The sequence below is a fragment of the Lissotriton helveticus genome, chromosome 12 (assembly GCF_964261635.1).
Source record: "Lissotriton helveticus chromosome 12, aLisHel1.1, whole genome shotgun sequence".
Taxonomy (NCBI): domain Eukaryota; kingdom Metazoa; phylum Chordata; class Amphibia; order Caudata; family Salamandridae; genus Lissotriton; species Lissotriton helveticus.
The window spans coordinates 286775593-286803589 of NC_136073.1; the positions used below are offsets into that span (position 1 = coordinate 286775593).

Genomic DNA, 27997 nt, shown 5'->3' on the forward strand with positions numbered 1-27997 from the left:
TATTAAAAATGTCATCAGGGTTACACAGAGCTTGAAGAAAAACTAGCACTGGTCCAGCCTGAGTGAAACCCCTTCCTCTCAGTATAGGTAACAGCTATTTTTGTGAATATTGGTGAAAAAGTTGCAAAACATCATAAAATGTAATGTGTCCTGGGGCGAGAAATCATCACATTGGCAAGGATCAGCATCTTCAGGTTTACACCATCCATGATATTCCCCCAATGTTAGATGGATCAAATTAAAACAGAGCCTCATTAGAAGCCAGCGATGGTACAACTTATTAACAATTAACAGATAAGGTTCAGTGTTAATAGATGTTTTTAACAGGTAATGGGCCCTAACTAAGGGTTTACATAGCTCCTGTTCTTCTCGCTCCACCAAAAAGAGGTTCTTAAGATTCAATTTCAACCACAACACGTCCTCTTTCTGAATCTTGAAGGATCCTCATAGAGCTCTGGCCGTCCTAGTTTAAATAACATACTTTTTACGTACGCCACCCATTTGATTTTGACAGACTTATCCAGTGCTATACAATCTCGTAAGATCAAATGATTCAGGGTTAGTTCGGGGTTCAGCCAAGTTTTGAGCCAGCAAAGCAACGGAACTGTTCTCAATGTATCAGTGACATAACCCATCCCTAACTCCTGATGTATAACATATGATGGGGTCCATGTGGGACGGACATAAGACTCCTTAAAAATTTGTTTTCCGCTATCTGGATGCCAGCCTGATCTTTATATCCCCATATGGCAGATCCATAGGCCGCAATAGCCAAACACTTGGCTTTATAGACCTTTAGGATAGCCTCTATCGGTCTGGCCCCCAGACGCCGTGCAAATCCTAACAGGGATGAGGAAGCTCGTATAACTGCATTCTTTTTGGATTTTTGTTGTTGGACCCAGGATGACCTGTCATCAAAAAGAACTCCTAAATAAGTAAAGGAGGACACAGAAGAAACCTCCAAACCATTACAATAAAAAGTCTTTCTAGGTCGATGACCCACTGTCATGGAGTGCGACTTTCCATTGTTCACAACCAGATCCAGTGAGATCATAAATGCCCCAAAAGCATCTAAGAGCCGTTGTAGGCCTACTGCCATACGGGCCAAAAAAACTGCGTCGTCCTCGTAAAGGAGGACAGGGCACCCTCCCACTCGCGGAATGTCCAACGTAGCCTCTACTAGTGATTTGTCCAGATCATTCACATAAAGAGTGTAGAGCAGGGGTGCCAAGATGCACCCCTGCCGTACGCACCTGTCCGATATAAAAGATCTGGTACAGTCGCCAGCCTGGGATAGCCTAACAGAGGCTCTGACGGTTACAGGACTTCCTTAATGGATACCAAATTGAGAGAGCGGTAGAGCTTTATCCTAAAGATTCAGAGCACTGAATGTTAAGGAGCTGAATAATAGCAAATGGAAATGTGGTTATGCTATCAACAAGCATTAAGACGCACAATGTGTCACAGGGCTGATTTAATGGAAATATGGCACAAATCTTCAAAGTATTAATTTATCATCACAATAAAATGTTCTGTCTATAGCCAATCCTCCACATTTGATAGGACAATATTCAGAACAATAAGTAGAACAATATTCAAATGCTTATCTATTTACTGCTAAAAGTGGGTACGATTTTCCTGAACAATCTAACACGTGGCACCATCATTTAAACAACTGATGCTCATAGTATTATTAAACTTTGCATACAATCAAAAATATAAAGAGACATGTACTCGTAATTCTTCAAACTTACCCCTGCACCCTGTCCTATCCAATAGCTTAACCACCAATTGCTGAAGGCAGATACACCAATCATTAACATGAATAGTATGATAATTATTATTGCCACTATGTATCCTACAAAATAAATATATTTGTATTAGTAACACATTGAAACTTTCTGCTTAAAATGAAAAATGCATTGCTTTTAAATCTTTGTGATCATTTATTTTGATACAGGTGGCTCGTAATTCATATTGATGTCTAGGGTGAAGTATGGTTTGAACAGAAATAAAATTCACAATAACATATCATTTTAATACAATCGAAATACTGCCTTGAATCTCTGATTCCGACTTCATTCCAGATGAAAAATAAATGGTTACTTTTGTTGAAGCATAGCATTTAAAGTAAATATTTCTTTACTTGCCAGAGCAGCACCATCATGCAAATTATTCAATCAGAAATGAAGCAGCCATGCCTGTCAAAGCACAATGACTGTTACAATGCTAAGTGTGACATGGTGGAGAACAAACCCACTCTGTACATGGTGTGTAATTGCATACTCCTCAAAGTGTTAGTGTTAGTGATGTGGCAAGCAATGCTTGCTGACTGAGGACAAATATTTTGGCATAAAAGAGCTCAGATTCCCACTGTGCAGGGCATTAAGACGCAAATTAGCCTGGTGCACAACACAAGCTCTGATACTAATTGTATTTTTTGCATGTCAAGGAATACATTGATTGGAAATGCCAGAAAGGAAAATATATGTCCATCCTGGCTCAATTCCTGAGTGAAAGAGGGAAGTGTTATAGAAGTGCCTTGGAATCTACTATATACTACTATACTATACTATACTATACTATACTATATAATACTATACCCCATTCTGCCTCAAGAGGCAGTCCAACTAAACCTATGTAGTTGTAGAAGATACTGGACACCAACTCTCTGCATGGTATCTGTCTTGAATTGAAAAAAACACTTGTGAACGTTTTCATTATTTAAAAACAGGCTCAAATACCTTACCCAGTTTAAAATGTATATGCTTTAGAGTCTCAGACCTGGTGGCACTTATATTTAGCATTCCAAATTTGGTGCCAAATAGGCTTCATGTGACAGAATGTTATATGCAGGTACTCCTTCCAGCAAACCAAAATGAAAACTGTTTTAGCCACCATTTATCAGTAGAGGAGATGACACCATTGTGTTTTCCTTCATCCAGCTGCAGAGTAAGTGACAGCACTTGATTTTCTTTCACCCGTTGTCACACAATGTGACATTGCTTTCCGCCTTTTCCAACTTTTTAGGGCATCCCTTGCCTAAGCATCTCCAACAAAGGCCGGACACAGACCAGTGTATCAGCTGCATGGGACTGTTGGGGCCAGGAAGGGCCTTGGGCCAGAACCTCTGCTCGACTGAAACTTACAAGGTAGCATATAGTGATGTGCCTCGCCCAGCACCGCATGCGTCAATCCCCACAATCACACCCAGATGTAGATGACCCATACTCTCACAAAGCATTCGAAAAAGGCATAGACCAAATCTTGTATACACACCCCTTACTCCCACACATCCTGAAACTACAAAAAACACATTTTAACCCATGCTATCAGTGCCTGCTTATTATTACTTCATGTACCAGACATCCTCACCCATCATAAGCTTCATCGCAGAAAAATGGTTCACATCCACATCTTCTGACATCCTAGACGTCATTCTTTTCACAGGCCACATAATATAATATAATAAGGGTGGCACATATAAGATTGGAGGAAGCCTCACTGTCATCCGGAAGTCCTCTTAGTCCTGCACCCTAAGAAAGCAAATAACACCTAACTCCATGGAGCAGCTGACATGCCATTTCCCTATCTCTGCAACTCAGCCCACCACCTTCCCTCTTATTTACAGGACTCCCAGGAAGAACAAGTACTTCATTGATGAATTCTCAGATTTCCTCACCACCTCTTCCATCTGACATGCCCACACCACCCACGTGGGAGACTTCAAGTCCCAGACAACAAAATCTAAAAAATAAAAAAGCTAGGCCCTCTTTAACCTCATTGATATATGGTACAACGTGTCAAACACCAAACACACTCTAAATGCCACATCCTTCAACTACTTTTCTCAACATCACCAATGAATCAGTGCTAACCCCCCCATACCTGTGGATTGGACTGACCATTTTCCATCCTTATCTCCATGCTTATCATCCTACCACAGTCAACACAAAAGAGAAGACCAATCCTTCAGTTCCTTCAGACTTCTCCACAGGCAACCTAATGCTTGCACTCATCCTTCAACCTATCAACTTCATATCTGATGCCAACACCCTTGCAAACAACTTAACTTTAACATCCATGCCCCAATAACAATATGCCAAAGCCTTCATCACCCTGGTACTCTAAAATTCTTGCTAATAATAAATAATCCATCAGCATACAGTAAAGAAAATGTAAACAAAACATAGCTCTCAATGAACTCTTGATACTGAGCTCCTACTTTCCAACACCATAAATGAAGCCACTAACAGCAGCAAAACACTTTCCAGGACATTCACGCACTACATCAATCTCCTGCTGGGCCCACCTATTCCTCGCTCTACAGAAAAGTGCAAAATGATCAACCCCTTCTTCTGAGAAAAAATACAGATGATCCGATATCACTTCAATGACACCAACCATGCTTTGTTTCTTATTCGTCCTCAACCTAGCAATATGTCCTCAAACTCACTGACTTTATGCATGTACAGAGCTAGGATGTCTTTTAGTTTTGCTTGTACTACAGAAATACAATATAAACACATGCATATCATACATATAGTATCAAAAGGCCTGCTTGAGATAGAATAGACGAGAGTTTGCCTTGGACGCACTGGTACAAATAACATTTAACTGCCTTATTTGTATGTTTGCAGATCGGCTAAAACAATTACTGTTCATCCATGGGAAATCAGCCACAATGAATTAGGTGTTTTGCCACTCTTTTTCTAAACCTGAGATATATTAACTCTCATTTTGCCCCTAGATCCAGCCACAGTGTCTTGCTAAAAGTATGTCGCTCTCTTCACAAGGGGCATATTCCAAAAGGACACCGCCCTAATTCCAATGCTCTTGTGCAAGGCCAAGTTGGATTCAAATGTCCCCGATATAGGCCATGCAGCCTGTATTTCCGAATGTTTGTTGCCAATATTTTCATTAGTCTAAATGTTTGTCAACATGTGAGAGTCATCAATACACCTCGTCTCACTCTCAAGGTAGGCTATATAATTACGCTTTCTTATATTGCTGAAGCAAAAATTACCAAAACTTCATTCATCACCACCTTCTTGGTAGATCTGGCATCCACTTTTACTAGGAAAATGTTCAATTCCATGTTTCTGAAAGTCTTACTCCTTGCACCCTTTTACACAATGGATATCCACTAAACTATAGGTTAAAGTAAATTTATCATAGTCAAAACTGACAAAAACATAAAAAAATGAAAACAAATAAAGACATGAAAAATGTACTTGTTGACATTACAAAACTAGCTGAGAACCTTACTGGCAACGTGGCCAGGACAGAATACTTCTTTGAAAAGTTGCAGATTTATAGCATAACAGTGATTACAAAGATGATAAATTGCTGATCTTCTGGTGAACTTGGATACAAAAAGAGAAATGTACAGTCTCCAGCTGTTCATACACCTCGGTAGACATGCACCTTAATGAAATAATATTTCCTAAAGACCCTCTATTGCTACTTCACTGTTAAGCAAGTCATAGCATTAGACAACCAACTAGCATACAGACTATACACAAAATATAAATTGGAATAGATTACCCTTTTCATATCCTTCTATTTTGGATAGAATGTACAAGTTTAAAAAGTTAGCTGAAATTACAGGTCACTGGTCAATAAAACATAGAATGTATATGTAAATGTAAGAATCTCTGTCCTAGATGAAAGCAAACGCTTGGGTGGTTAAAGATCTCTCTAAGTGATTCAGCCACGTGAAAACATAGGGAGAATGAACAATGTCCATCTATTCATCATCCCAGAACATGTTAAAGCTAGGACGAGTACCAAACCTAATTAGCGCTCTAAAAATGTATTCCAATTTCAACCAAGAATGGAATCGGAATTACTGGCTATTACTCAGACTGCCTCTATATCACCAATACACATTTGATATGTAGTGTTAACTTCAATAGTGGATTAACAGCCCAATGTTCTAATAACAGATCTTTGTGGGACCATACAGCCAACATTCACCATTTGTCAACCATAGATAAGATAGACATTACTTTCCTTCTCTCATTTTAACCTTGTCCTGGCTCAATCTGACCAGGGCATGCTGTTTAGGTTTTCAGTATGATACATATTAACAGTCACTTTTATCCCTTTCTTATAAAATACTCCTGTAATTCTAGGCATCAACAACCTGCCAAACCTATTCTGAAGTACTGTTTTAATGTAAGTGTTGGTTGGTAGAGGCCAGGTCCCCAAAGAGCAACATTTTGGTTTTTATTTGTCTTGCGGAGCAAGGAAGGCAATGGCTGTAGAGTTGTAGATTGTCTGTCTGAAACCCCCACTACCACGACCCTCCTCTTTCCGCAGTATACAGTAAAGGCGACAGGCACCTGCCCTACCCACCTTGAAGTACACATATATTGACACAATAGAAGGACCATTCTCAGCAATGCAAATGATAATCCTTATCTTATATCTATAGTGTTACTGATGCAATTGAAAACTTGTTATTGTCAAATAAGAAGTGGTTCTTCAATTATATGTAGCATCAATCAGATGGAAAGTGGTGGTGGTAATTGGGGTTATGCAGCAGATGGGGACAGGAAGAAAGAAGGGTAAAAAATCACTTAATGGTGTGATATTTGCAGCATATTGAATATTTGAGGAGGATGGGGTATAACCTTGAAACATTTGAGGGTTCACTGATTTTGAAGGGGTTAGCAAAGAATATTCACAGTATACTTAAAAAAAGATCGCCCAGTCCTTTCCATGACACATAAATACGCACTGAATTGGGAAGTGTTTGTATCCCAAAAGGACAATAAACAGATCATTGACTCTAAGGCACACATTTCAGTTACATTTCTATGAAACTCTATGCATTAAAATGTCAAGAAACACATATCGCTTACCTCCTGCTGCTTTAATATAATGATGATAGGTCTGCCCTGAAACCGACCCTTCTTGCATTTCTTCTTTTAAAACAAGTTGGTTTTCAAATTCTATGGAATAAATAACAGCATTTGTTACCTTAACGTGGTGCATTATTTCATGTATATTTTGTTTATTATGTCTGTTCACAAACCATATGCACACATGCATTGAAAAAAATGCATTCAAACACATGAAAATAATTACCTGTCATATGAAATTATGGCTTTTACATCTAACATGGAAAAACAATTTACATCTACAGACTCATTTTATGACAGTAATTCACATTTTGGGAGAAACATAGATCAAAATGTTACATCTTTTTACAAAAGCTTTAATTTGCATCATCCCTGAGATACAGTTTGTAGTAACATTTAAGAACAATATCAGTCTGTACACTTTCTGAGGAATTTCTATACTTCACATATTTTCCCTTAGATGGTATATTTGGATGTGTTATTTTACTAATGTATCAGGCAGAATGTGTATGATTAGGTTAAGTTGTTGTGAGAGCTGGCTGCCCAATCTGCAGCCAAACATACTATAAATAAAACCTATTAATATTTAAAAATAAAATATTAATTGTGTTATGGTGGCAGCTGGTGAAAGCAAGAATTGGTAATGCATTCTTTTGCCTAAATGATGAATAGTAAGCTATTTTTATCAATCACCATCCGGGACTAATTGAAGAGCTCCTGAACAAGTATCATGTTAGTTGAGAGGATGTGGCGCAGTGGCCAGAGCTGCTGACTCGAGAGCTGGGGATCCCGGTTCGAGTCTTGGCGGCTCAACATCCTGTAATTCTGGGCAAATCACTTCTACGGTGATAAGTTGCTATATAAATTTGCTGAAAAAGGAAAATGCAAAAAGAGGCAAAATTTTATGAAAAAATGTTCCACCGAAGCGGATGTTAACAGTATTTTGGCTAAGGGAAGCTGATAAGAAAAGCTGACGAGGAACAAGAACTGGTAAATTCAGGAAAATATATTACAGCCGATAGAAATGGAGGAAAAGTAAGTGGCATGCATAGGAACCAATGAAAAGCCAGGAAAGAGAGTGCGCAGGATGTAAGCCCCTTTAAAGTTTATATTAAAAACAATAAATGTAACTGTGCAGGTGAAACCTAAACAGCACACGTAAATACATATAGTTCTGCACACAGATCGATAATTCAGAAACACGCTTGATATCTCTTTTCATTCAAGGAAATGAAAGAAAATGAATGGCCCAATTTAGAGTTCAGAGCACAGGTTACTTCATCACAAATATGATAGATATTCTGTCCACCACATTACAAGTGCCAGTAGATATAAAGCACTTGTAATATGGTGGATGGGATATCCCTCGCATTTGTGACAGTGTAACCCATCCGCAAACTGTAAATCGGGATGATGATATTTTCAAGATCAAGATGGATCAAGGGAATTCATATTTCTGCATGGAAGAGGAAATGTAATTAAACCAAATAGTCCAAGTAGATGATTGGGTCTCTCTCAGATAGTGAAAAGAAGACTAATAAACTGTCAGGGGCTGAGGGAGTGAGACCCATCAGAGAATTATTTATTGGAGACACTAACTGCTGGTCTTGCTGTATCTAGCTCTACTTGTGCACCATTAATGGCATTTGTTGATATGGCAGTTTGAAGGCTCGAAGCCTGGAACTAGTTCATTTCCAGGAAGGCTTCTTAATGCCACATTGCACATTTGTGTACAAAAGACTATTGGGATGAGAAACAGTAAAAAAAAGACATATGAAGGATCTCCATTTTATCAATTTGTGTTACTAGCTGTTTAGAATACATTTTTATAACAACAATGTTGATACTACTCGTGTAGAATTTGTAACCGACTTAGATAGGGGCTTGGATCTTTTTTTGAGTGTGGGTGTCCCAAACTATTATTTAATTTGGGCAGGCGATATTAAACATTAACTGATGTACCTTGTCGCCTAGTGAAGTGTGTGCATTGAAGATGCATTTTGCCTCAATCAGTATGGGGACATATTGAACAAATACAACTTGATTTTGATAGAAACAGAATATACTTCAGACACACCTATTGTACCGGCATTCATTAGGAGGGGTGCAATGAGGATAATTGACCACATATTAATATCAATCAATGACTTGGGGATTTTCTTTAATGTTATGGTAATACCCTTGCTCACTTTGCCACTGGATTCAAGCTAGCCTGGCTGATGACGGCTGATTAGCAAGAAACCGGTCCCAGGATGCTTGTTCCATGCCCAGGGAAGACATGGCTTGGCAGTTCGGGCTGGACTGTTCCCATGAGGCACAGGGTCAGACTGATTTGCATATGGCCATGTCTGAATTGGGGTGGTGGAGTGAGCTAAAGAATGGTGATGGATTAAACCCAGATCAGTTGACTGGGGTGAGTGTTTGATTTGCTGAAACGCTCTGTCCATCATCCCCTTTGGTATCGCATGGTAATACAAAATAGCATCATTAATCATAACCCACTTTGTTTAGCCTTTAATTTAAGTAGCAGGGAGTAAACTGAGAATGGGCAGGTGTTGATCCATACAGCTTTATCACAAATGTTATACTTAGCAAAATGGAGGATTTCCTGACATAGAATACATTTTGTCTCTTGACTTGGTAAGAGTATTCTGCATCATTCAGAAACTCTGTCCATCACCACCCCCTTTTTCCAAAATCGATTTTATCCACACTATGTGTGGGAGGGTATACTCAGACGTGAGTCCCTTGCTCATTGCACAATCAGGATTCAAGCAAGCCGGGCCGACGAAGGCTGTGATGCCAGAAACCGGTCCCCGGAAGCTTGTCTCCTTCCCAGTATAAGAATTGGCTTGGTAGTTTGGTTTGCCCTGTTCCCATCATGCACTGGGACAGGAACAGACTAATTTGCATATAGCCAGGTTCTGAGCTGGGATGGTGCAATGAGCTAAAAAACAGGTGATGGATTGAAACCATGATCTCTTGACTTAGTAAGAGTATTCTGCATCATTCAGAAACTCTGTCCATCACCACCCCCTTTTTCCAAAATCGATTTTATCCACACTATGTGTGGGAGGGTATACTCAGACGTGAGTCCCTTGCTCATTGCACCATCAGGATTCAAGCAAGCCGGGCCGACGAAGGCTGTGATGCCAGAAACCGGTCCCCGGAAGCTTGTCTCCTTCCCAGTATAAGAATTGGCTTGGTAGTTTGGTTTGCCCTGTTCCCATCATGCACTGGGACAGGAACAGACTAATTTGCATATAGCCAGGTTCTGAGCTGGGATGGTGCAATGAGCTAAAAAACAGGTGATGGATTGAAACCATGATCTCTTGACTTGGTAAGAGTATTCTGCATCATTCAGAAACTCTGTCCATCACCACCCCCTTTTTCCAAAATCGATTTTATCCACACTATGTGTGGGAGGGTATACTCAGACGTGAGTCCCTTGCTCATTGCACCATCAGGATTCAAGCAAGCCGGGTCGACGAAGGCTGTGATGCCAGAAACCGGTCCCCGGAAGCTTGTCTCCTTCCCAGTATAAGAATTGGCTTGGTAGTTTGGTTTGCCCTGTTCCCATCATGCACTGGGACAGGAACAGACTAATTTGCATATAGCCAGGTTCTGAGCTGGGATGGTGCAATGAGCTAAAAAACAGGTGATGGATTGAAACCATGATCTCTTGACTTAGTAAGAGTATTCTGCATCATTCAGAAACTCTGTCCATCACCACCCCCTTTTTCCAAAATCGATTTTATCCACACTATGTGTGGGAGGGTATACTCAGACGTGAGTCCCTTGCTCATTGCACCATCAGGATTCAAGCAAGCCGGGCCGACGAAGGCTGTGATGCCAGGAACCGGTCCCCGGAAGCTTGTCTCCTTTCCAGTATAAGAATTGGCTTGGTAGTTTGGTTTGCCCTGTTCCCATCATGCACTGGGACAGGAACAGACTAATTAGCATATAGCCAGGTTCTGAGCTGGGATGGTGCAATGAGCTAAATAAAACAGGTGATGGATTGAAACCATGATCTCTTGACTTGGTAAGAGTATTCTGCATCATTCAGAAACTCTGTCCATCACCACCCCCTTTTTCCAAAATCGATTTTATCCACACTATGTGTGGGAGGGTATACTCAGACGTGAGTCCCTTGCTCATTGCACCATCAGGATTCAAGCAAGCCGGGCCGACGAAGGCTGTGATGCCAGAAACCGGTCCCCGGAAGCTTGTCTCCTTCCCAGTATAAGAATTGGCTTGGTAGTTTGGTTTGCCCTGTTCCCATCATGCACTGGGACAGGAACAGACTAATTTGCATATAGCCAGGTTCTGAGCTGTAATGGTGCAATGAGCTAAAAAACAGGTGATGGATTGAAACCATGATCTCTTGACTTGGTAAGAGTATTCTGCATCATTCAGAAACTCTGTCCATCACCACCCCCTTTTTCCAAAATCGATTTTATCCACACTATGTGTGGGAGGGTATACTCAGACGTGAGTCCCTTGCTCATTGCACCATCAGGATTCAAGCAAGCCGGGCCGACGAAGGCTGTGATGCCAGAAACCGGTCCCCGGAAGCTTGTCTCCTTCCCAGTATAAGAATTGGCTTGGTAGTTTGGTTTGCCCTGTTCCCATCATGCACTGGGACAGGAACAGACTAATTTGCATATAGCCAGGTTCTGAGCTGTAATGGTGCAATGAGCTAAAAAACAGGTGATGGATTGAAACCATGATCTCTTGACTTGGTAAGAGTATTCTGCATCATTCAGAAACTCTGTCCATCACCACCCCCTTTTTCCAAAATCGATTTTATCCACACTATGTGTGGGAGGGTATACTCAGACGTGAGTCCCTTGCTCATTGCACCATCAGGATTCAAGCAAGCCGGGCCGACGAAGGCTGTGATGCCAGAAACCGGTCCCCGGAAGCTTGTCTCCTTCCCAGTATAAGAATTGGCTTGGTAGTTTGGTTTGCCCTGTTCCCATCATGCACTGGGACAGGAACAGACTAATTTGCATATAGCCAGGTTCTGAGCCGGGATGGTGCAATGAGCTAAAAACAGGTGATGGATTGAAACCATGATCTCTTGACTTGGTAAGAGTATTCTGCATCATTCAGAAACTCTGTCCATCACCACCCCCTTTTTCCAAAATCGATTTTATCCACACTATGTGTGGGAGGGTATACTCAGACTTGAGTCCCTTGCTCATTGCACCATCAGGATTCAAGCAAGCCGGGCCGACGAAGGCTGTGATGCCAGAAACCGGTCCCCGGAAGCTTGTCTCCTTCCCAGTATAAGAATTGGCTTGGTAGTTTGGTTTGCCCTGTTCCCATCATGCACTGGGACAGGAACAAACTAATTTGCATATAGCCAGGTTCTGAGCTGGGATGGTGCAATGAGCTAAAAAACAGGTGATGGATTGAAACCATGATCTCTTGACTTGGTAAGAGTATTCTGCATCATTCAGAAACTCTGTCCATCACCACCCCCTTTTTCCAAAATCGATTTTATCCACACTATGGGGCTCATTAGGATGGCGGTTTTTCCGCATCCTCTGGGCCGGCGGAATCCACCGCCGGCCCGGAGGATGCGGAAAAACCGCAGCGGACCCACCAAAGACCCACCGCCACATTAGGATGGCTGGTGGGTCCTGGTTTCCGTCCGCAGCTTTTCCGCCGCGGTTGGCTTACAACCGCGGCGGAAAAGCTGTAATATGGTGACGGTGTCTCTCAGACACCGTCCACCATATTAGGATGCACAGAAAGAAATGCTTTTACACGGCGGATATTCCGCCGTGTAAAAGCATACGGAGCTTCACTGCGGGGGCCCGTTGCGGGCCCCCTGGGTGAAGGGGGGGTGGGGGGTGCACATGGGGGGTACCTGTGGTACCTCCCTGCATATGTATGCAGCAAGCGGCAGGCACCGCGCGGTGCCTGCTGCTTGCTGCATACATATGCAATGTATGCTTTTTTAACATTGCGGCGGGTGCAGCTTGAAGCTGCACCCGCCGCAATGTTAAATATCCAGGATGTGACCGCCAGGGTGGCGGTCACATCCTAATTTGCACGGAGGGACCGCCGCAGCCCATGCGGACGGTCCCTCCTACTCTAGGGTGGCGGACGGACGCAAGTCCGTCCGCCATCCTAATGAGCCCCTATGTGTGGGATGGTATACTCAGACGTGAGTCCCTTGCTCATTGCACCATCAGGATTCAAGCAAGCCGGGCCGACGAAGGCTGTGATGCCAGAAACCGGTCCCCGGAAGCTTGTCTCCTTCCCAGTATAAGAATTGGCTTGGTAGTTTGGTTTGCCCTGTTCCCATCATGCACTGGGACAGGAACAGACTAATTTGCATATAGCCAGGTTCTGAGCTGGGATGGTGCAATGAGCTAAAAAACAGGTGATGGATTGAAACCATGATCTCTTGACTTGGTAAGAGTATTCTGCATCATTCAGAAACTCTGTCCATCACCACCCCCTTTTTCCAAAATGGATTTCCTGACATATACAGGTAATCTGGCCAAAAGACTGTGATATTAAAGCTTCCCATAAGTAAATAAGTAATTCAATTAATCGTCGACTAACAAGGAGCGTTCAGGGTGGTTAAATTTGCAGAAACAGTCCTAAAACAAAACAATGGTTTGACCGTAAAAGCATGGTGCTGTGTAGATAGCTAAGGGAATTACTCCACTGAAAACCAAGGGATAGGAAAACAATTCAGCCTCTTAGACTTATTATTAAGAAGCAATATTAAAGAGGAAAAGGGAATTATGGCCTGGACTAACTTAGTGTAGACAGCAGAGACTAACTATATTTTCCTATCCTAGAAGACTTGTTAATATGCTCTTTTTTAGGCAGTTCGAGTCTGAACATTGCATCGTTAGTTTTGCCTTATGAGTGGGTGCCTTATGGCAGTTTCAGGGTGATCTTTCCCCCAAATGTTGCCTAGCTCCTCCACTTTTTTTAACTCGCTGTTGCTGGCTCTAGGATTTTGTGCACTTTACCACTGCTAACCAGTTTTAAAGTGCTTGTGCTTTCTCCCCTAAACATGGTAAATTTGGTTAATCCATGATTGGCATATTTAATGTACTTATACATTCCTTGTAAAGTGGTAGCCCCTGCACCAAGGGCCTGTAAACTAACTGCTACCAGTAGGGCAATGAAGTAGCACTTAAACCATGTATCAGGCCTACCACTGCAGAGTCTGTATGTGCAGTTTTACACTGCCATGTCGACTTGGCATTATAAACATTTTAACAGGCCAAACCTTCCCTTTTTATGCAGATAAGTCATCCCTAAGGTAGGCCCTGGGCAACCCTGAGGGCAGGGGGGCAGGGTGTATGTATTTAAAAAGCAGGACATGCACTTTTAAGTTTTAAATGTCCTAGTAGTAAAAATCTTCCAAAGTCATTTTTCACTACTACAAGGCCTATCTCTCCCGTAGGATAAAATTGAAATTACCTTATTAGATTTTATAAGTTTCATTTTAAATGGGAAGAGATAAATCCCCAAGTTTGGTGTCTCTGGAATCCTAATTTAAAATCCTAACTTATGGTGAAGTGCGTTTTAAATAACATTTCAGGAAATGCAACTTTTAGAAAATGTGTATTTTCTTACTTTAGCCATTTGGTGCCTGCTTTTGGTATTTGTAATACTCAGGATACTAGGCTGTTCAAGAATCAATTAAAGACCCTACTTTTTAATAAGCCTATTTAATCTCAGAACCTCCGCTTTCATGCTCACCGCCCGCCGCCCTGACACTCTTGAGTATCTGTGCGCGATATAAATGTATTATAACATAACATAACATATTTACCCTAGACAGCCCCACACAATGGGAGCTTAGGTGTGACTAGATAGGCCATTCTGAGAGGATGGGAGGGAGGAGCTGGACCCAACCCCACTCACACCTGAATTAGGCTGTGTCCTGTCACCCACACAAAGCACTGCATCCCCCCCTGTAGTGAGTCTGGAGCCAGGGCATGAAGGAGGACCTCTGTGCAATTCAAAGACCTGTTGTTGAAGTTTCCCCCACTTCAAAGGTCATATTGAGTATAAGTACTGGACCTTTGACACCATGACTTCAGTTCACTTCTGGGCCCGTGCAGACTCTGCCAGGAAGATGGACTGCTGGTTTGCTGGGGGACTGCCACTCTGCTGGACTGCTGCTTTGCTAGATTCCTAACTTGCTGTTCTGCCCTGCCGCCTGCTGTTCCCCTCGCTGGGTGAGAAAGAACTGAACCTGCATCACTTGAACCCAGGGCTAGCTGCTTGGCCTCCTGATCTGAAGTCTCAGGGACATAAAAGACATCTAACATAAATGCTTCCGTGCCCGGGCTCTGCTATCTGTGAGTCTGTCCTGCTATGTGGTGTCCCCCCAGTCCTGGACCCCTGGGCGTGAGGCCTGAGATTTCTTGCTGGAGCAAAACTCATGCATTTTCAGTCAGATCAGCACCGTTGTGTGGCTCAGAACCAATGCATCACCCTTGTTGGGTAGATCAGAACCAGCGTATTGCTCCTAATGCATGGATCGAACCAGCACAAGCTTCTGTTGCATGACCAGAACTGGCACATCGCTTCAGCTGCTTGGATCAGCCCGACGCATTGCCTTAAGAACCACCACTGAACAGGGTCTCCGCAGCACCGTTGATGGCATCCTCGATAACGACGCTGAATTTCTGCATTGCAGCCTTCATTCATCGGAGCTGACTCATCATCGCTGCTGTGCAGATCAGGACCAGTGCATCACTCCAACTGAGTGAATCGACACCGACGTATCACTTTGGCTTGCGGCCCGCATCTTTGACATAAATGCAGCCAGGATCAAGGTATTTTTGTTCATGGGTCCTTGTATCTGGCCCCCACTCCTGCGCGGTCAGCCTAAACGTTTGACTTTGGATCAGTCCGGTGCGACCAGATATACCAAGAAAGCGATTATTGCTTTTAAGTGATATTTTAAAGTTTATTTTTACAAATTCATATCTCAAGTTCTACTTATTGTATTTTTGCAGTTTTGGTCTTGTTTTATTTCTCAAATAAGTTCCATGTTTTTAGCTTGGTGTGGATTTTTTTGTGTAGCATTGTCACTGTTTTACTGTTTTAAGTGCTGCCCAAATACTGTACAAATTGCCTCTAGCAACAAGAGGGTGAGCACAGGTTAATTTAGAGTGTGCCTGCTTCTTATTCTGACTAGGATTGCGGTTGCTGCTTGACAAGGGTGCATACCCAAGTCAACCTGCAACCCAATTTCTAATAGTGGGTTGATCATGGTACTTTGATTTTTAACTCACCAGATAGTTGTGATACTCTTGGCACCTATGATTTATTGCCTCTTAGTGCAAGAAACATCATAGTTCCCTATGAAGAAGTATCCACAGCCATTAATAATAGTCAAAAAGGGAAAGCCAAGGGACCAGAAGAGGTACTGGTGGGCATGTCTAAATACTTAACTGAGTTGTGGACTCCCATTTTAACAGTAGTTTTCAGTGTGACAGAGTCAGGGTATATTACTTCCATTTGGTCAGAGTCCATAAAAGTGCCAATATTTAAAAAAGGTAATAGGAGTTACCCAAAGTGCTACTGACCGATATCTGTTCTGGATGTGTCTTCTAAGATTATGAGAAGAGTCATCCTGGACAGGTTGAGTGGACTGAAGAGAATTCTGTACTTAGTGAATTGCAGTATGAGCTCAGGAGAGGTATTGGTACGGTGGAACAGTATCTGATTTTAAACCTTCTCATAGGTAAATACACTAGGTGCCAAGTTGAGTGACCTACACGTTTGTTTTATGAACTTGACCAGTGATTTTTATTTTGGTCAACCACAGTAATCTCACTGCCAAAGCATGTTATGGGCCAAACGGAGAATGTACACGCAGAGTTAATGTTACAAGGGGGGTAAAGCAGGATTGTGTGCTCACCTCTTGTCTTTTTCCCCTATGTAATAATGAAGTGGATAGAGAGCTTCAGGTGCTACACCCAGAAACTGAGCCAGGCCACGGCTATACATATACAAACCCTGCCATAGCCACAAAAATAACATATCATTTCACCCTGCCCTTTACGAATCGCTCATCAATGCCAAACATCATCATCTGTGGTGTTATCAAGAACTGTATATTTAGAACTGATTTCAAATACTGACTGATTCCTGTCTTAAGAGCCTCCAGCTTTACACATTTCAAAACATATGTGCTAAGTCTGCTTCATAGCTACCACACTGGGGGTATCTAGACTCAGGTCATTGCCCCATCTAGAAATTTTGGTTGGCATATAGTGCAAATTGAACAATATTTTATAGTTTTAACTGTTCAAGTCCACAGATAATAGGATTTTGTGCCCCACTGTGAGCGATTTGTAAAAATATGTCCTTTTGACGGCTAATTTCCAGTTACAATTTCCCACCTGCTTTTCTAGATCATCTGGCATTAAATCAATTAAAGGTTTATAAATTTGCCTGATCTCCCCCCGCACAGTTTGGCCCAGCAAATCCAAAAGCAGAACCCACTTCAGAGTCAATTCATCCTTATTTTCAACAAAAAGTCCCTTATATGTAGATACTTGAAAAAGTTCCGATTTGTCATCCCCGGTTTTGTTTGTAGTTCCTCATATAAATACATTTGATCCTGATTAAATGGTTCATCTAGTCTCCCAACTCCTGCTTTTTCCCAGGGGAGGCAGCACTTATCGTGAAATAAAGTTGGAAAATTTTCTGAAACCCAGAGAGGGCTATAATTAATATACCATCCTATTTACAACTTCTGTTTTAACTGTGTCCAGGTTTTATTTGCAGCATTATACACATTGAATTTAACTTTCTTAAGGTAGCTTTCCTCGACATTCCTTAAAAAACAATCTTTAGTTTCTGCTCCCAATAACAATTCATAAATAGGAAGTGGTACTACAAGCCCCAAATCTATGCTCTGCCATTCGGTTATTACGACTGCTATATGCTGTAATATTGCTGCCCGGTAATGGTACCTAAAGTTAGGCACAGCCAGGCCGCCTCTAAACCTAGAGAGCATCAAATATGTTATAGCTCTGCTTGTCCTTTTATACTCCCATGCAAAACTACTATAGGTCAACTGCATTTTTTAAACCATTGCTGCTCTATTTTGAAGGGGCTCACCCTGAAACGATAAAATACATTTGGCAGTAACAGCATTTTAACTACATTACTTTGACCTATTCCTGTGAAATGCAAGTAATTAATCCGCATCAGATCTCTCCTGCTTTTAGTCAACATAGGAGAGAAATTCAATTACACAATACTTTCTACTCTGGCCATTATGATCATACTCAGATATGTTCCACTATCAACTATGCACTAATCTCCCATTTGAATTCCTATGTTGCATATTATTCATGTGATAACCAGCTATTTTGCCAATTTTTTTCACCGCTATTTCTACCTCCCTTAAGGCACCCGCTAGGTCAGGTGTTATTAATGCAATGTTGTCAGCATACACCAATATATTTGTTTTCATTCCATTCAAAACAACAGGACTTATTAAGCCATTCTCCTCGTGCCTGCTTAACAGAGAGTCAATATATAAGGCAAATAAGAGGGGTGGACATGGGCATTCCTGCTTTGCCCCTCCATAATCCAAAACTCATACGATTTTATTCTTTTCAATCTTGCTATTGGTTCATGATATAATGCCCGAATAGCTGTGATGAAACCGTGACCTTTTCCTGTCCACTTAAGTACTGCCCCAGATAATCCCAAGCAACCCAGTTAAAAGCTTTCTCAGCTTCAAGCAGGATCATAGCCATTGGGTCCTCTAATTCTCCAGCTGGGTCAAACAGGGTGATTGCCCATCTAACATGACTGGTGGTCCCTCTGCTCAGGATGAACCCATGTGGCTGTGAAAGACCATTTTGGCTATGGCCCAATCGTTTTTGAATATCTGTGAATAAATCTTCCTGTCACTGGTAATCAGTGAACTTGTCATGTATCAGTCTGAGGTAAATGCGGAATTCACCCGTCATAAACTCTCCATCAACCTTGATTCAGAAATACGTGGTCAGGCATGCGCTGAGACCTAGGCCTATGGTTACAGATGAACAAGTTACTTACCTTCGGTAACGATATATCTGTAAGAAACAGTAGTTAGTATTAGATTCCTTACCTTAGAATATCCCCAGGCGTCAGTCTGGATCCGGAAACTTTTGCGTAGCAGTACCCCTGCGCGTCGGTAGGCGTCGTCTGCAGGCGTCTCCTGCGGCTCCGCGTCCGTCGTCGGCGTCGTGCGCCGTGATGACGTCGCTAGAGTATATAGACGCCGCCTCCGCGCGCTGGCGTCAGTTCTTTGTACACAGCTTTTCCGCGCCAGAACACGCAGAGCCATGTGAGAACCAACACTGGTGCCATTTGAAACTAGGGCCCTGAAAGGGATGTCCTTAACCCTAGGTATCAGTTCGCAGAACGGTGAGGATGGGCGGGGCGGTAAGGAATCTAATACTAACTACTGTTTCTTACAGATATATCGTTACCGAAGGTAAGTAACTTGTTCATCTGAAAGAAACAGGTTAGTATTAGATTCCTTACCTTAGAATAGATACCCCAGCAATACCAACCCCGGTGGTGGGTCTGCGAACCAATACAGCTTACACCAAAAAGTCCTGGAGGACAGAACGGCCAAAGAAGCCATCCCTCCGGACTTGACTGTCCAGGCAGTAGTGCCGTGCAAACGTGTGCAGCGAGGCCCACGTAGCCACCTGACAAATGTCCTGCAAGGGGACTCCCCGGCCCAGGGCAGTAGTAGCCGCCGTGGCCCGAGTGGAATGGGCCCTCAGCCCAACAGGAGGCTCCTTCCGAGCCAAAGAGTAGCACGCTTTGATGCACAGGACGACCCACCGAGAGATGGTCCGTTTATGCACCGCCCGTCCCTTCTTCGCACCCACGTAGCCAACAAACAGTTGGTCATCCATCCGGAACTGGCGAGTGCGATCCATATAAAATGAAAGCGCACGTTTTGGGTCCAGACGATGGAGTCGCTCTTCATCCTTTGAAGGATGCGGAGGCGGGAAGAAGGAGGGTAAGGTGATGGACTGCCCGATGTGAAAAGCAGAGACTACTTTGGGCAGGAAAGAAGGTCTAGTTCTCAGAACCACCTTGTCTGGATGAATGGACATGAAAGGAGGTGTCCCAGGGGGGGTTGTACTGTGGGTACCTGCACGTCTACCGTCTCCGTTCTAGGAGTAAACACAAAGGTGGGCTCCCTCAGTAGTGCTTTTAACGATGGTTTTATTGGTATGTATGTTTTTCTCTGCATACCAGTCACAGTGTCCCGGAAAGTATTATAAGTCTCTTGAAAAGGGGGGGGGAGAAAACAAATTCCAAGTCCAGGTAAATCAGGCTGGGTAGTCTGTGCTTTAGGCGGCCTCGGTGTAAGGGTCCTGGCTCAGTGGATTCCCCTTCGCCGGTGTCTCCCTCGTCAGCACGGTAGTGGACCCAGAAAACAAACAAAGGACATACAATGGGTTACTGAGACGTCCTATTTATATAGTGGAGGGCAGGGGAAGTGAGGGAAACCAAGTGTCGGTGCCTTATGCCAAACGTCACGCAGTGCTCTCAGTGCTCGTGAAGGGAGGGGCACCTGGGACACCTTTCACTCTCGGCGGCGGTAGCGTTTTACTCCGTAGGGCTATTCCGACCCACCCACTCCGCAACTCTGCCCCGTACCTTGTTTAGCCACGTTCCTCCCTCGGGACCGTGGCGGGGCGATGGGTGGATACGTTGGCCTCCTGGCTTGTAGAACTCCGCTGGGCTCGTCTGCTCTCCGACCTCTTCCTGCTTCGCCTCGGTGCTCCTTCGCGTCCTCTCCACACCGTCCACCTCCAGGGAAACGCCGTCCGTCGATGATGAGGTACTTCCGCCTTTTGACGTCGCGCTTCGGAAAGGGGGCGTAGCTGCGCCGTCCTCGTCGTTCCAGTTAAAGGTACCACGTCCCTTAACTGCGGATGTCCAGCAATCGTCTTGAATCTCTTGCCACTCGTTCTCGGGCAGCTGTAGGGACAATGGGCAGGGTGAGAGAGCAGTTGTAGACCACCACTCCGAGTCAGTGCGGGGCTCCCCCGGTACCCCACTGTTACATACCTCCCCCCCTGGCTTCTCCCGATCGGGGAGAGGAAAGACCCTGGACAGAAAGTCAGCGTTCCCATTGTCCTTGCCCTTACGATGCTGCACACTGAAGGTATATGGCTGCAGCGTTAGGAACCACCTCAGCACTCTAGGGTTCTGGCTACTGTTCTGGTGGATCCAACGCAAGGGAGCATGGTCTGTATGGAGGACAAAGCGAGAGCCTTCTAAATAGTACTTCAATTTATCAATGGCCCATTTGATGGCCAGGGCCTCTTTCTCGATGGTGGAGTAGTGGGTCTCGCGGGGAAATAACTTCCGGCTTATGAATAGCACAGGGTGTTCAGTCCCGTCCTCCCCCATCTGGGACAAGACGGCTCCTATCCCCACATTAGAGGCATCTGTAGCCAGTATAAAGTCCTTGTTATAATCGGGGGACAAGAGAACCGGGGCCGTGGTCATAGACTTCTTCAATGACTGGAAGGCTTCTACAGATTCCGGGGAGGGTTTCGTGAACCTTGCGGGCGGGACCTCTTTTCGTAGAAGGTCCGTTAGGGGGGCAGCCGTCTCAGCAAACATAGGTATGAACCGGCGGTAGTACCCCACTAGTCCCAAAAACGCCCTCATCTCTTTCTTTGAGGCCGGGAAAGGCACCCTCTCTATGGCGCTGATCTTTTCGCTTTGGGGGGCGATAACCCCGTCGCCCAACACATATCCCAGATAGTTGACTTTGGTGTAGGCTGCTCTTGATTTTTTCGCGTTGATGTGAAGGCCGGCTTTCCTCAAGGCTGTGAGGATCGTCTGCAGGTGTCTCAGATGTTCACTCCAATTGTTGCTGTGGATAACGATGTCATCCAGGTAGGCGGAACTAAAGGAGGAGTATGGTCTCAGTACCTGGTTCATGAGGCGCTGAAAGGTCGCTGGGGCCCCATGCAGGCCGAACGGGAGGACCGTGAACTCGTATAAGCCCTCGTTAGTGACGAATGCAGTCTTTTTCATGTCTTCCTCACGAAGAGGCACCTGCCAATACCCCTTCGTGAGGTCGATGGTGGTGATATACTTGGCATCCCCTATCTTCTCCACCATCTCGTCCACCCGGGGGATTGGATAGGAATCGAAGAGCGACACGGCATTCAGAGCACGGAAATCCATGCAGAATCTCTTCGATCCATCGGGTTTGGGGATCATGACAATCGGGGAGGACCAGGGACTCTGGGACGGGCGTATCACCCCTAATCGGAGCATTTCACGGACTTCATTCCTCACGGCCTCACGGCGGGCTGCTGGTATTCTATAGGGCCGTTGTTTTACTATCTTGCCTGGTATTGTCTCGATCCTGTGTTCTACCAGGGTGGTCCTCCCGGGGGTGTCAGAAAACACGTCCGAAAAGGGGGTCAGTACGTCCTGCAGCTCTTTCTTTTGTTTGTCGGTTAACTCTTCGTTTATCACAAGCTGCCTTACGGACGACTGGGAATTTGATGCCGGTATGACCAGCTCGTTATTTCGGGGAGGGGGTCCCAACCACTCCTTCAGTAAATTTATGTGGTATGTTTGTGTTTTCTTCGCCGATATCCTCAACCGGTAGGTGGTTTGCCCTATGGCCTCAAGGACTTGATAAGGGCCTTGCCATTCGCTCTTGGAGCTGTTGCTGATGGAGGGTAGCAGTACTAGGGCCCACTTACCCACCGAGAGCTTGCGGAGCCTTTTACCCTTGTCGTAAATCGTTTTGCTTCTCTCTTGATGTCGGTCCAACGTGGAGTGAGCCAACTCCCTGAGTTTTCCCAGTTTATTTCTCAATTGTGTCGTGTATTCCAACATTCCTTTCTTCTCTTGTTCTTCTTCTGTCTCCCACATTTCTTTAGTCATCTCAAGCAGTGATCTAGGTAGGCGCCCATATAATAACTCGAAGGACGAACAGCCTAGGCTGCTCTGCTTCTGGGACCGTATGACGAACAGTGCCAGGGGGAGCAGCCTGTCCCATGAGGGTCCTTCTGCGCTCAACATCTTTTTCAGGGTAAGTTTAAGGGTTTGGTTGTACCTTTCGACGAGACCGTCAGTCTGAGGGTGGTACACGGACGTTTTCAGATGTTTAATGTTCAGGAGGGTGCACACCTCCTTCATTAACTTGGACGTGAAGGGGGTTCCCTGGTCCGTGAGGACTTCTTTTGGGAATCCTACCCGGGAGAACAGCTCCACAAACTTCTCCGAAATGGCGGCCGTCGTGGTGGTACGTAAGGGGAAGGCTTCCACAAACCTGGTGGAGTAATCGACCACAACTAACGCGTATAAGTGTCCTCGAGGGGTCTTCGGTAGTGGTCCTATAAGGTCCATGCCGACCCGTTCAAAGGGCGTTCCTATTATGGGCATCCTCTGTAGAGGGGCGGCAATTGGTCTTTGCGAATTTCTCTTTTGGCATATCTCACAAGTGGCGCAATAGTCCTGAACGTCCTTATATATTCCGGGCCAAAAGAAATGGCGAAGGATAACATCCGTTGTTTTCTCTTTGCCTGTATGCCCCGCCGTTAGATGGGCATGAGCGAAGAATAACACTTGCTCCCTGAAGGACTTCGGAACCAACAGCTGAGGGACCCCATCGCATTGTGCTTGGCGGTACAGCAGGCCCTTCCGTATCAAAAACCTGGGATATGTCTGGGCAGGGATTTCTTCGCTGGCGTGGGCACTTTCCCAGGCATTATATAAGGTCCGGTCCTCGGTCTGCGCAAAGCGGAAACTCTTATCAAGGACCCAAGGCTCAGGTGACAGATAGGTGGCATTACCATGGGCTGTTTTCGAGGAAGAGGGGGTCAGAGTTTCCCTAAATAGGGAGAGGAATTCGGGATTATCCGTCCCCAGAATCATGTCCTCTGGTAGGGAGTCCACCACCCCCACCCTAACCTGGCAGGGTACTCTCTGAGGTAAGTACAGCGTTAACACAGCTACAGGATATGGTTTGACGTCGCCATGTACGCAGCGTATGTACACAGTGTCAAGGGCAGAGTATTGTTCTGGGTTAACAAAACGTTCCTGGACTACCGACTGTCGGCACCCGGAGTCTAGTAGGGCTTTTACCATGAATCCGTTCAGTTTCATACTCACGTAAAAGGTGCTACCGAGTTCCGCCGAATACAGCACCGTCCTCGGGAGGTAGCCTACTTCCATGGGCTCTTCGGTTGTTTTTTTCCGAGGGCATAACCGGGCGATGTGGCCCCACTCACCACATTCGAAACATTGGGGACCTCGGGCCATGGGGGAGGTCATTCCGGTTGGTCGGGGACGCAAGACTTCCGTCCCTGTCTTGGGTTTCTTCTCCTGCCTCATAGGGACTGTAGGTTTGTGTGTCTTTTCTGTTTTGTCGCCGTCCCATACTATCGTCCGGGGCTGTGCTCTGGCGAACTGGGACGCCATTTCGATGGCTTGGTTAACGTCGAGCCTGGTATGTTGACGTAACCATCGCTGTGTGGCGTAAGGCAGGGCCTCCATAAATTGTTCCAAGTATACCTTGTTTAATATTTCTTCCTTGGTGCACAGGTCAGGTCTCAGCCACTTATCTGCTGCCATCCGTAGGCGGAAGAAGAGGGTCTTCGGGTTCTCTCCCGGGGTCCCACGTTCTTTACGGAATCTAACTCTGTAGGCCTCCTGATCTAGGCCTAAATGGTCGAGGATGACTTCTTTAATCGTTTTGTAGGCGGTGTTCCCTAGAGGGTTCGCAGCTTGATAGGCCGACTGTGCCTCACCCGTGAGGAGTGGAGCCAAGAAAAATGGCCACTTTTCTTCTGGCCACCCCATTGCTCTAGCGGCCCTCTCAAAATTGAGGAGGAAGGCGTCGGGATCTTCACCAGTTAGGTATTTTTGTAGAGCGACGCCTGCGTGATGAGGGGTGAGGTGGCGTGCTTCACCCGTGGTGACCTGGGTGGGAGGCGGTACATTCCTAAGGCCCTCGAGCTGGGCCGTGACGGTGGACTTAATCAAATCCCTGTCGGCTTGGGCAGACTGTATTTGCTGTTGCACTGCCCATTCCAGCTTTTCTTGGCCTTTGATAATGTGATCTATGAGGGCTTCCATCTCGTTTTGGCAGATGGTTGATGTTGTGGATCCCACTTCTGACACCAGTTGTCCCAGGGGGGTTGTACTGTGGGTACCTGCACGTCTACCGTCTCCGTTCTAGGAGTAAACACAAAGGTGGGCTCCCTCAGTAGTGCTTTTAACGATGGTTTTATTGGTATGTATGTTTTTCTCTGCATACCAGTCACAGTGTCCCGGAAAGTATTATAAGTCTCTTGAAAAGGGGGGGGGAGAAAACAAATTCCAAGTCCAGGTAAATCAGGCTGGGTAGTCTGTGCTTTAGGCGGCCTCGGTGTAAGGGTCCTGGCTCAGTGGATTCCCCTTCGCCGGTGTCTCCCTCGTCAGCACGGTAGTGGACCCAGAAAACAAACAAAGGACATACAATGGGTTACTGAGACGTCCTATTTATATAGTGGAGGGCAGGGGAAGTGAGGGAAACCAAGTGTCGGTGCCTTATGCCAAACGTCACGCAGTGCTCTCAGTGCTCGTGAAGGGAGGGGCACCTGGGACACCTTTCACTCTCGGCGGCGGTAGCGTTTTACTCCGTAGGGCTATTCCGACCCACCCACTCCGCAACTCTGCCCCGTACCTTGTTTAGCCACGTTCCTCCCTCGGGACCGTGGCGGGGCGATGGGTGGATACGTTGGCCTCCTGGCTTGTAGAACTCCGCTGGGCTCGTCTGCTCTCCGACCTCTTCCTGCTTCGCCTCGGTGCTCCTTCGCGTCCTCTCCACACCGTCCACCTCCAGGGAAACGCCGTCCGTCGATGATGAGGTACTTCCGCCTTTTGACGTCGCGCTTCGGAAAGGGGGCGTAGCTGCGCCGTCCTCGTCGTTCCAGTTAAAGGTACCACGTCCCTTAACTGCGGATGTCCAGCAATCGTCTTGAATCTCTTGCCACTCGTTCTCGGGCAGCTGTAGGGACAATGGGCAGGGTGAGAGAGCAGTTGTAGACCACCACTCCGAGTCAGTGCGGGGCTCCCCCGGTACCCCACTGTTACAGGAGGTTTGACAGAAAGAGCCTGGCGCTCACTCACTCTCCTGGCAGAGGTGATGGCAACCAGGAAGGCCGTCTTTAAAGTCAGGAGACGGAGAGGACAGGAATGAAGTGGCTCAAAGGGAGCACACATCAAGAAGGTCAGAACCAGGTTCAAGTCCCACTGAGACATCACAAACGGAACAGGTGGATACATGTGCGTGATGCCTTTCAAGAATCTCGTTACAATAGGGGACTTGAACAAAGAAGGTTGATCAGGCAGCCTTAGAAAGGCCGAAAGGGCAGAAAGGTAGCCCTTGATAGTACCCAGGGCAGAGCCCTGCTGGGCAAGAGAGAGAAGAAAGAGGAGAACCTCGGAGAGAGGGGCAGAAAGAGGGTCCACAGCCTTTGCTGTGCACCATGCCACTAATCTGTTCCACCGGCAGGCGTATACCGACTTAGTGGAGGGACGCCTGGCTGCCAGAATCACATCACAAACTTCAGGAGGCAAGTCAAATGGCCGTAACTGTCGCTGCTCAATCTCCACGCATGGAGGTGGAGACTGGACAGGTTCGGGTGGAGGACCGTCCCCTGCTGCTGCGACAGAAGGTCCTCCCGAAGGGGCAGGCGGATCGAGGGACCGACTGACATGCTGAGTAGCTCGGGATACCAGTACCTTCGAGCCCAGTCCGGAGCCACAAGGATAACTTGGGCCCGGTCGCGCCTGATCTTCTTCAGCACTCTGGGCAGAAGTGGTATAGGCGGAAAGGCGTACAATAGACCGCAACTCCACGCACGCCGAAAGGCGTCGCCGTGCGAGTGCCGTCTTGGAAACTCCAACGCGCAGAACTGATGACATTGCGCGTTCTCTTCTGTGGCGAATAGATCTAACCAAGGCTCTCCCCATTGCAGAAAGAGGCCTGTCGCCACGTCCGAGTTCAGACGCCATTCGTGATCCACCGAGCACCGGCGGCTGAGTTCGTCCGCCCTGGCTTTCAGAGAACCTGCCAGTTGTTGAACCGTCAGAGTCACGCTCTGACGTTCCAGCCATTGCCAGAGACGCAGAGCCTCCTGGCAAAGGGTCCACGACCCCACTCCGCCCTGCTTGTTGCAGTACCACATGGCGGTGGTGTTGTCCGTGAACACCTGCACCACACTCCCATTGACAAAGGGGAGGAATGCCTTCAGTGCTAGACGGATCGCCCGCAGCTCCAACAGGTTTATATGGAGCCGGGACTCCGCCGGAGACCAGATGCCTCTGATCTCCGCCTCTCCCAAGTGGCCTCCCCAGCCCTGGAGGGACGTGTCCGTCACAACCACGTGCTCCGGTTGGGGAAGGGAGAGGGATCTGCCTCTGACCCAATCGCGGTCTGTAAGCCACCACTGCAGTTGTCTCGCAGTGCCCTACGAGATCAAGACATGGTCGGACAAGTTGCCCTGATGCTGGGCCCACTGAAACTTCAGGTCCCACTGCAGAGCCCGCATCCGCCACCGGGCGTGATGCACCAGAAGGATGCAGGAAGCCTTCAGCCCCAGCAGCCGCAGCGTCAACCTGACCGAAACCCGGGATAACGGCTGAAAGATGGGAATCAAAGCCTGTATATCCCGGACTCGCCGTTCCGGAGGATAAACCCGAAACTGCGCCGAGTCGAGAACCGCTCCGATGAAAAGGAGCTTTTGAGAGGGACACAGGTGTGATTTCGGCACATTGATGGAAAACCCCAGCTCGTGCAGGAGGTCTGCCATCATCTGAAGGTGGTGGACGACTGTCTGGGGCGAGCCCGCCTTCAACAACCAGTCGTCCAGGTAGGGGAAGACTGAAACCCCCAACCGGCGCAGATGGGCTGCGACCACCGCCATCACCTTTGTGAACACCCGTGGGGCGCTGGTAAGGCCGAATGGGAGCACGATAAACTGAAAGTGCTCGTGGCCTACCGTGAACCGCAGGTAACGCCGGTGGGCCGGCAGGACGGGGATGTGAAAATACGCATCCTGCAAGTCCAACGCTACCAT

General features: G+C 46.0%; 2 protein-coding genes across 2 annotated transcripts in view; both read right to left on the reverse strand.

Annotated features, from left to right (window-relative positions):
* Positions 1-27997, reverse strand: part of LOC144799981 (ATP-binding cassette sub-family C member 12-like) — a 973671-nt gene that overhangs the window by 339368 nt on the left and 606306 nt on the right. Inside the window, exons 18-19 of the mRNA XM_078671636.1 lie at positions 6870-6959; positions 1755-1858 (exon numbers count right to left, since the gene is read on the reverse strand). Coding sequence (XP_078527762.1) covers positions 1755-1858; positions 6870-6959 — 194 coding nt within the window. The remainder of the gene's footprint in view (positions 1-1754; positions 1859-6869; positions 6960-27997) is intronic.
* On the reverse strand, positions 20502-25010 carry LOC144799234 (uncharacterized). The gene is made up of 2 exons (XM_078670497.1): positions 24045-25010; positions 20502-20876 (listed from the first exon to the last, which is right to left on the reverse strand). The coding sequence occupies exons 1-2, from the start codon at positions 25008-25010 to the stop codon at positions 20502-20504; spliced, it is 1341 nt and encodes a 446-aa protein (XP_078526623.1).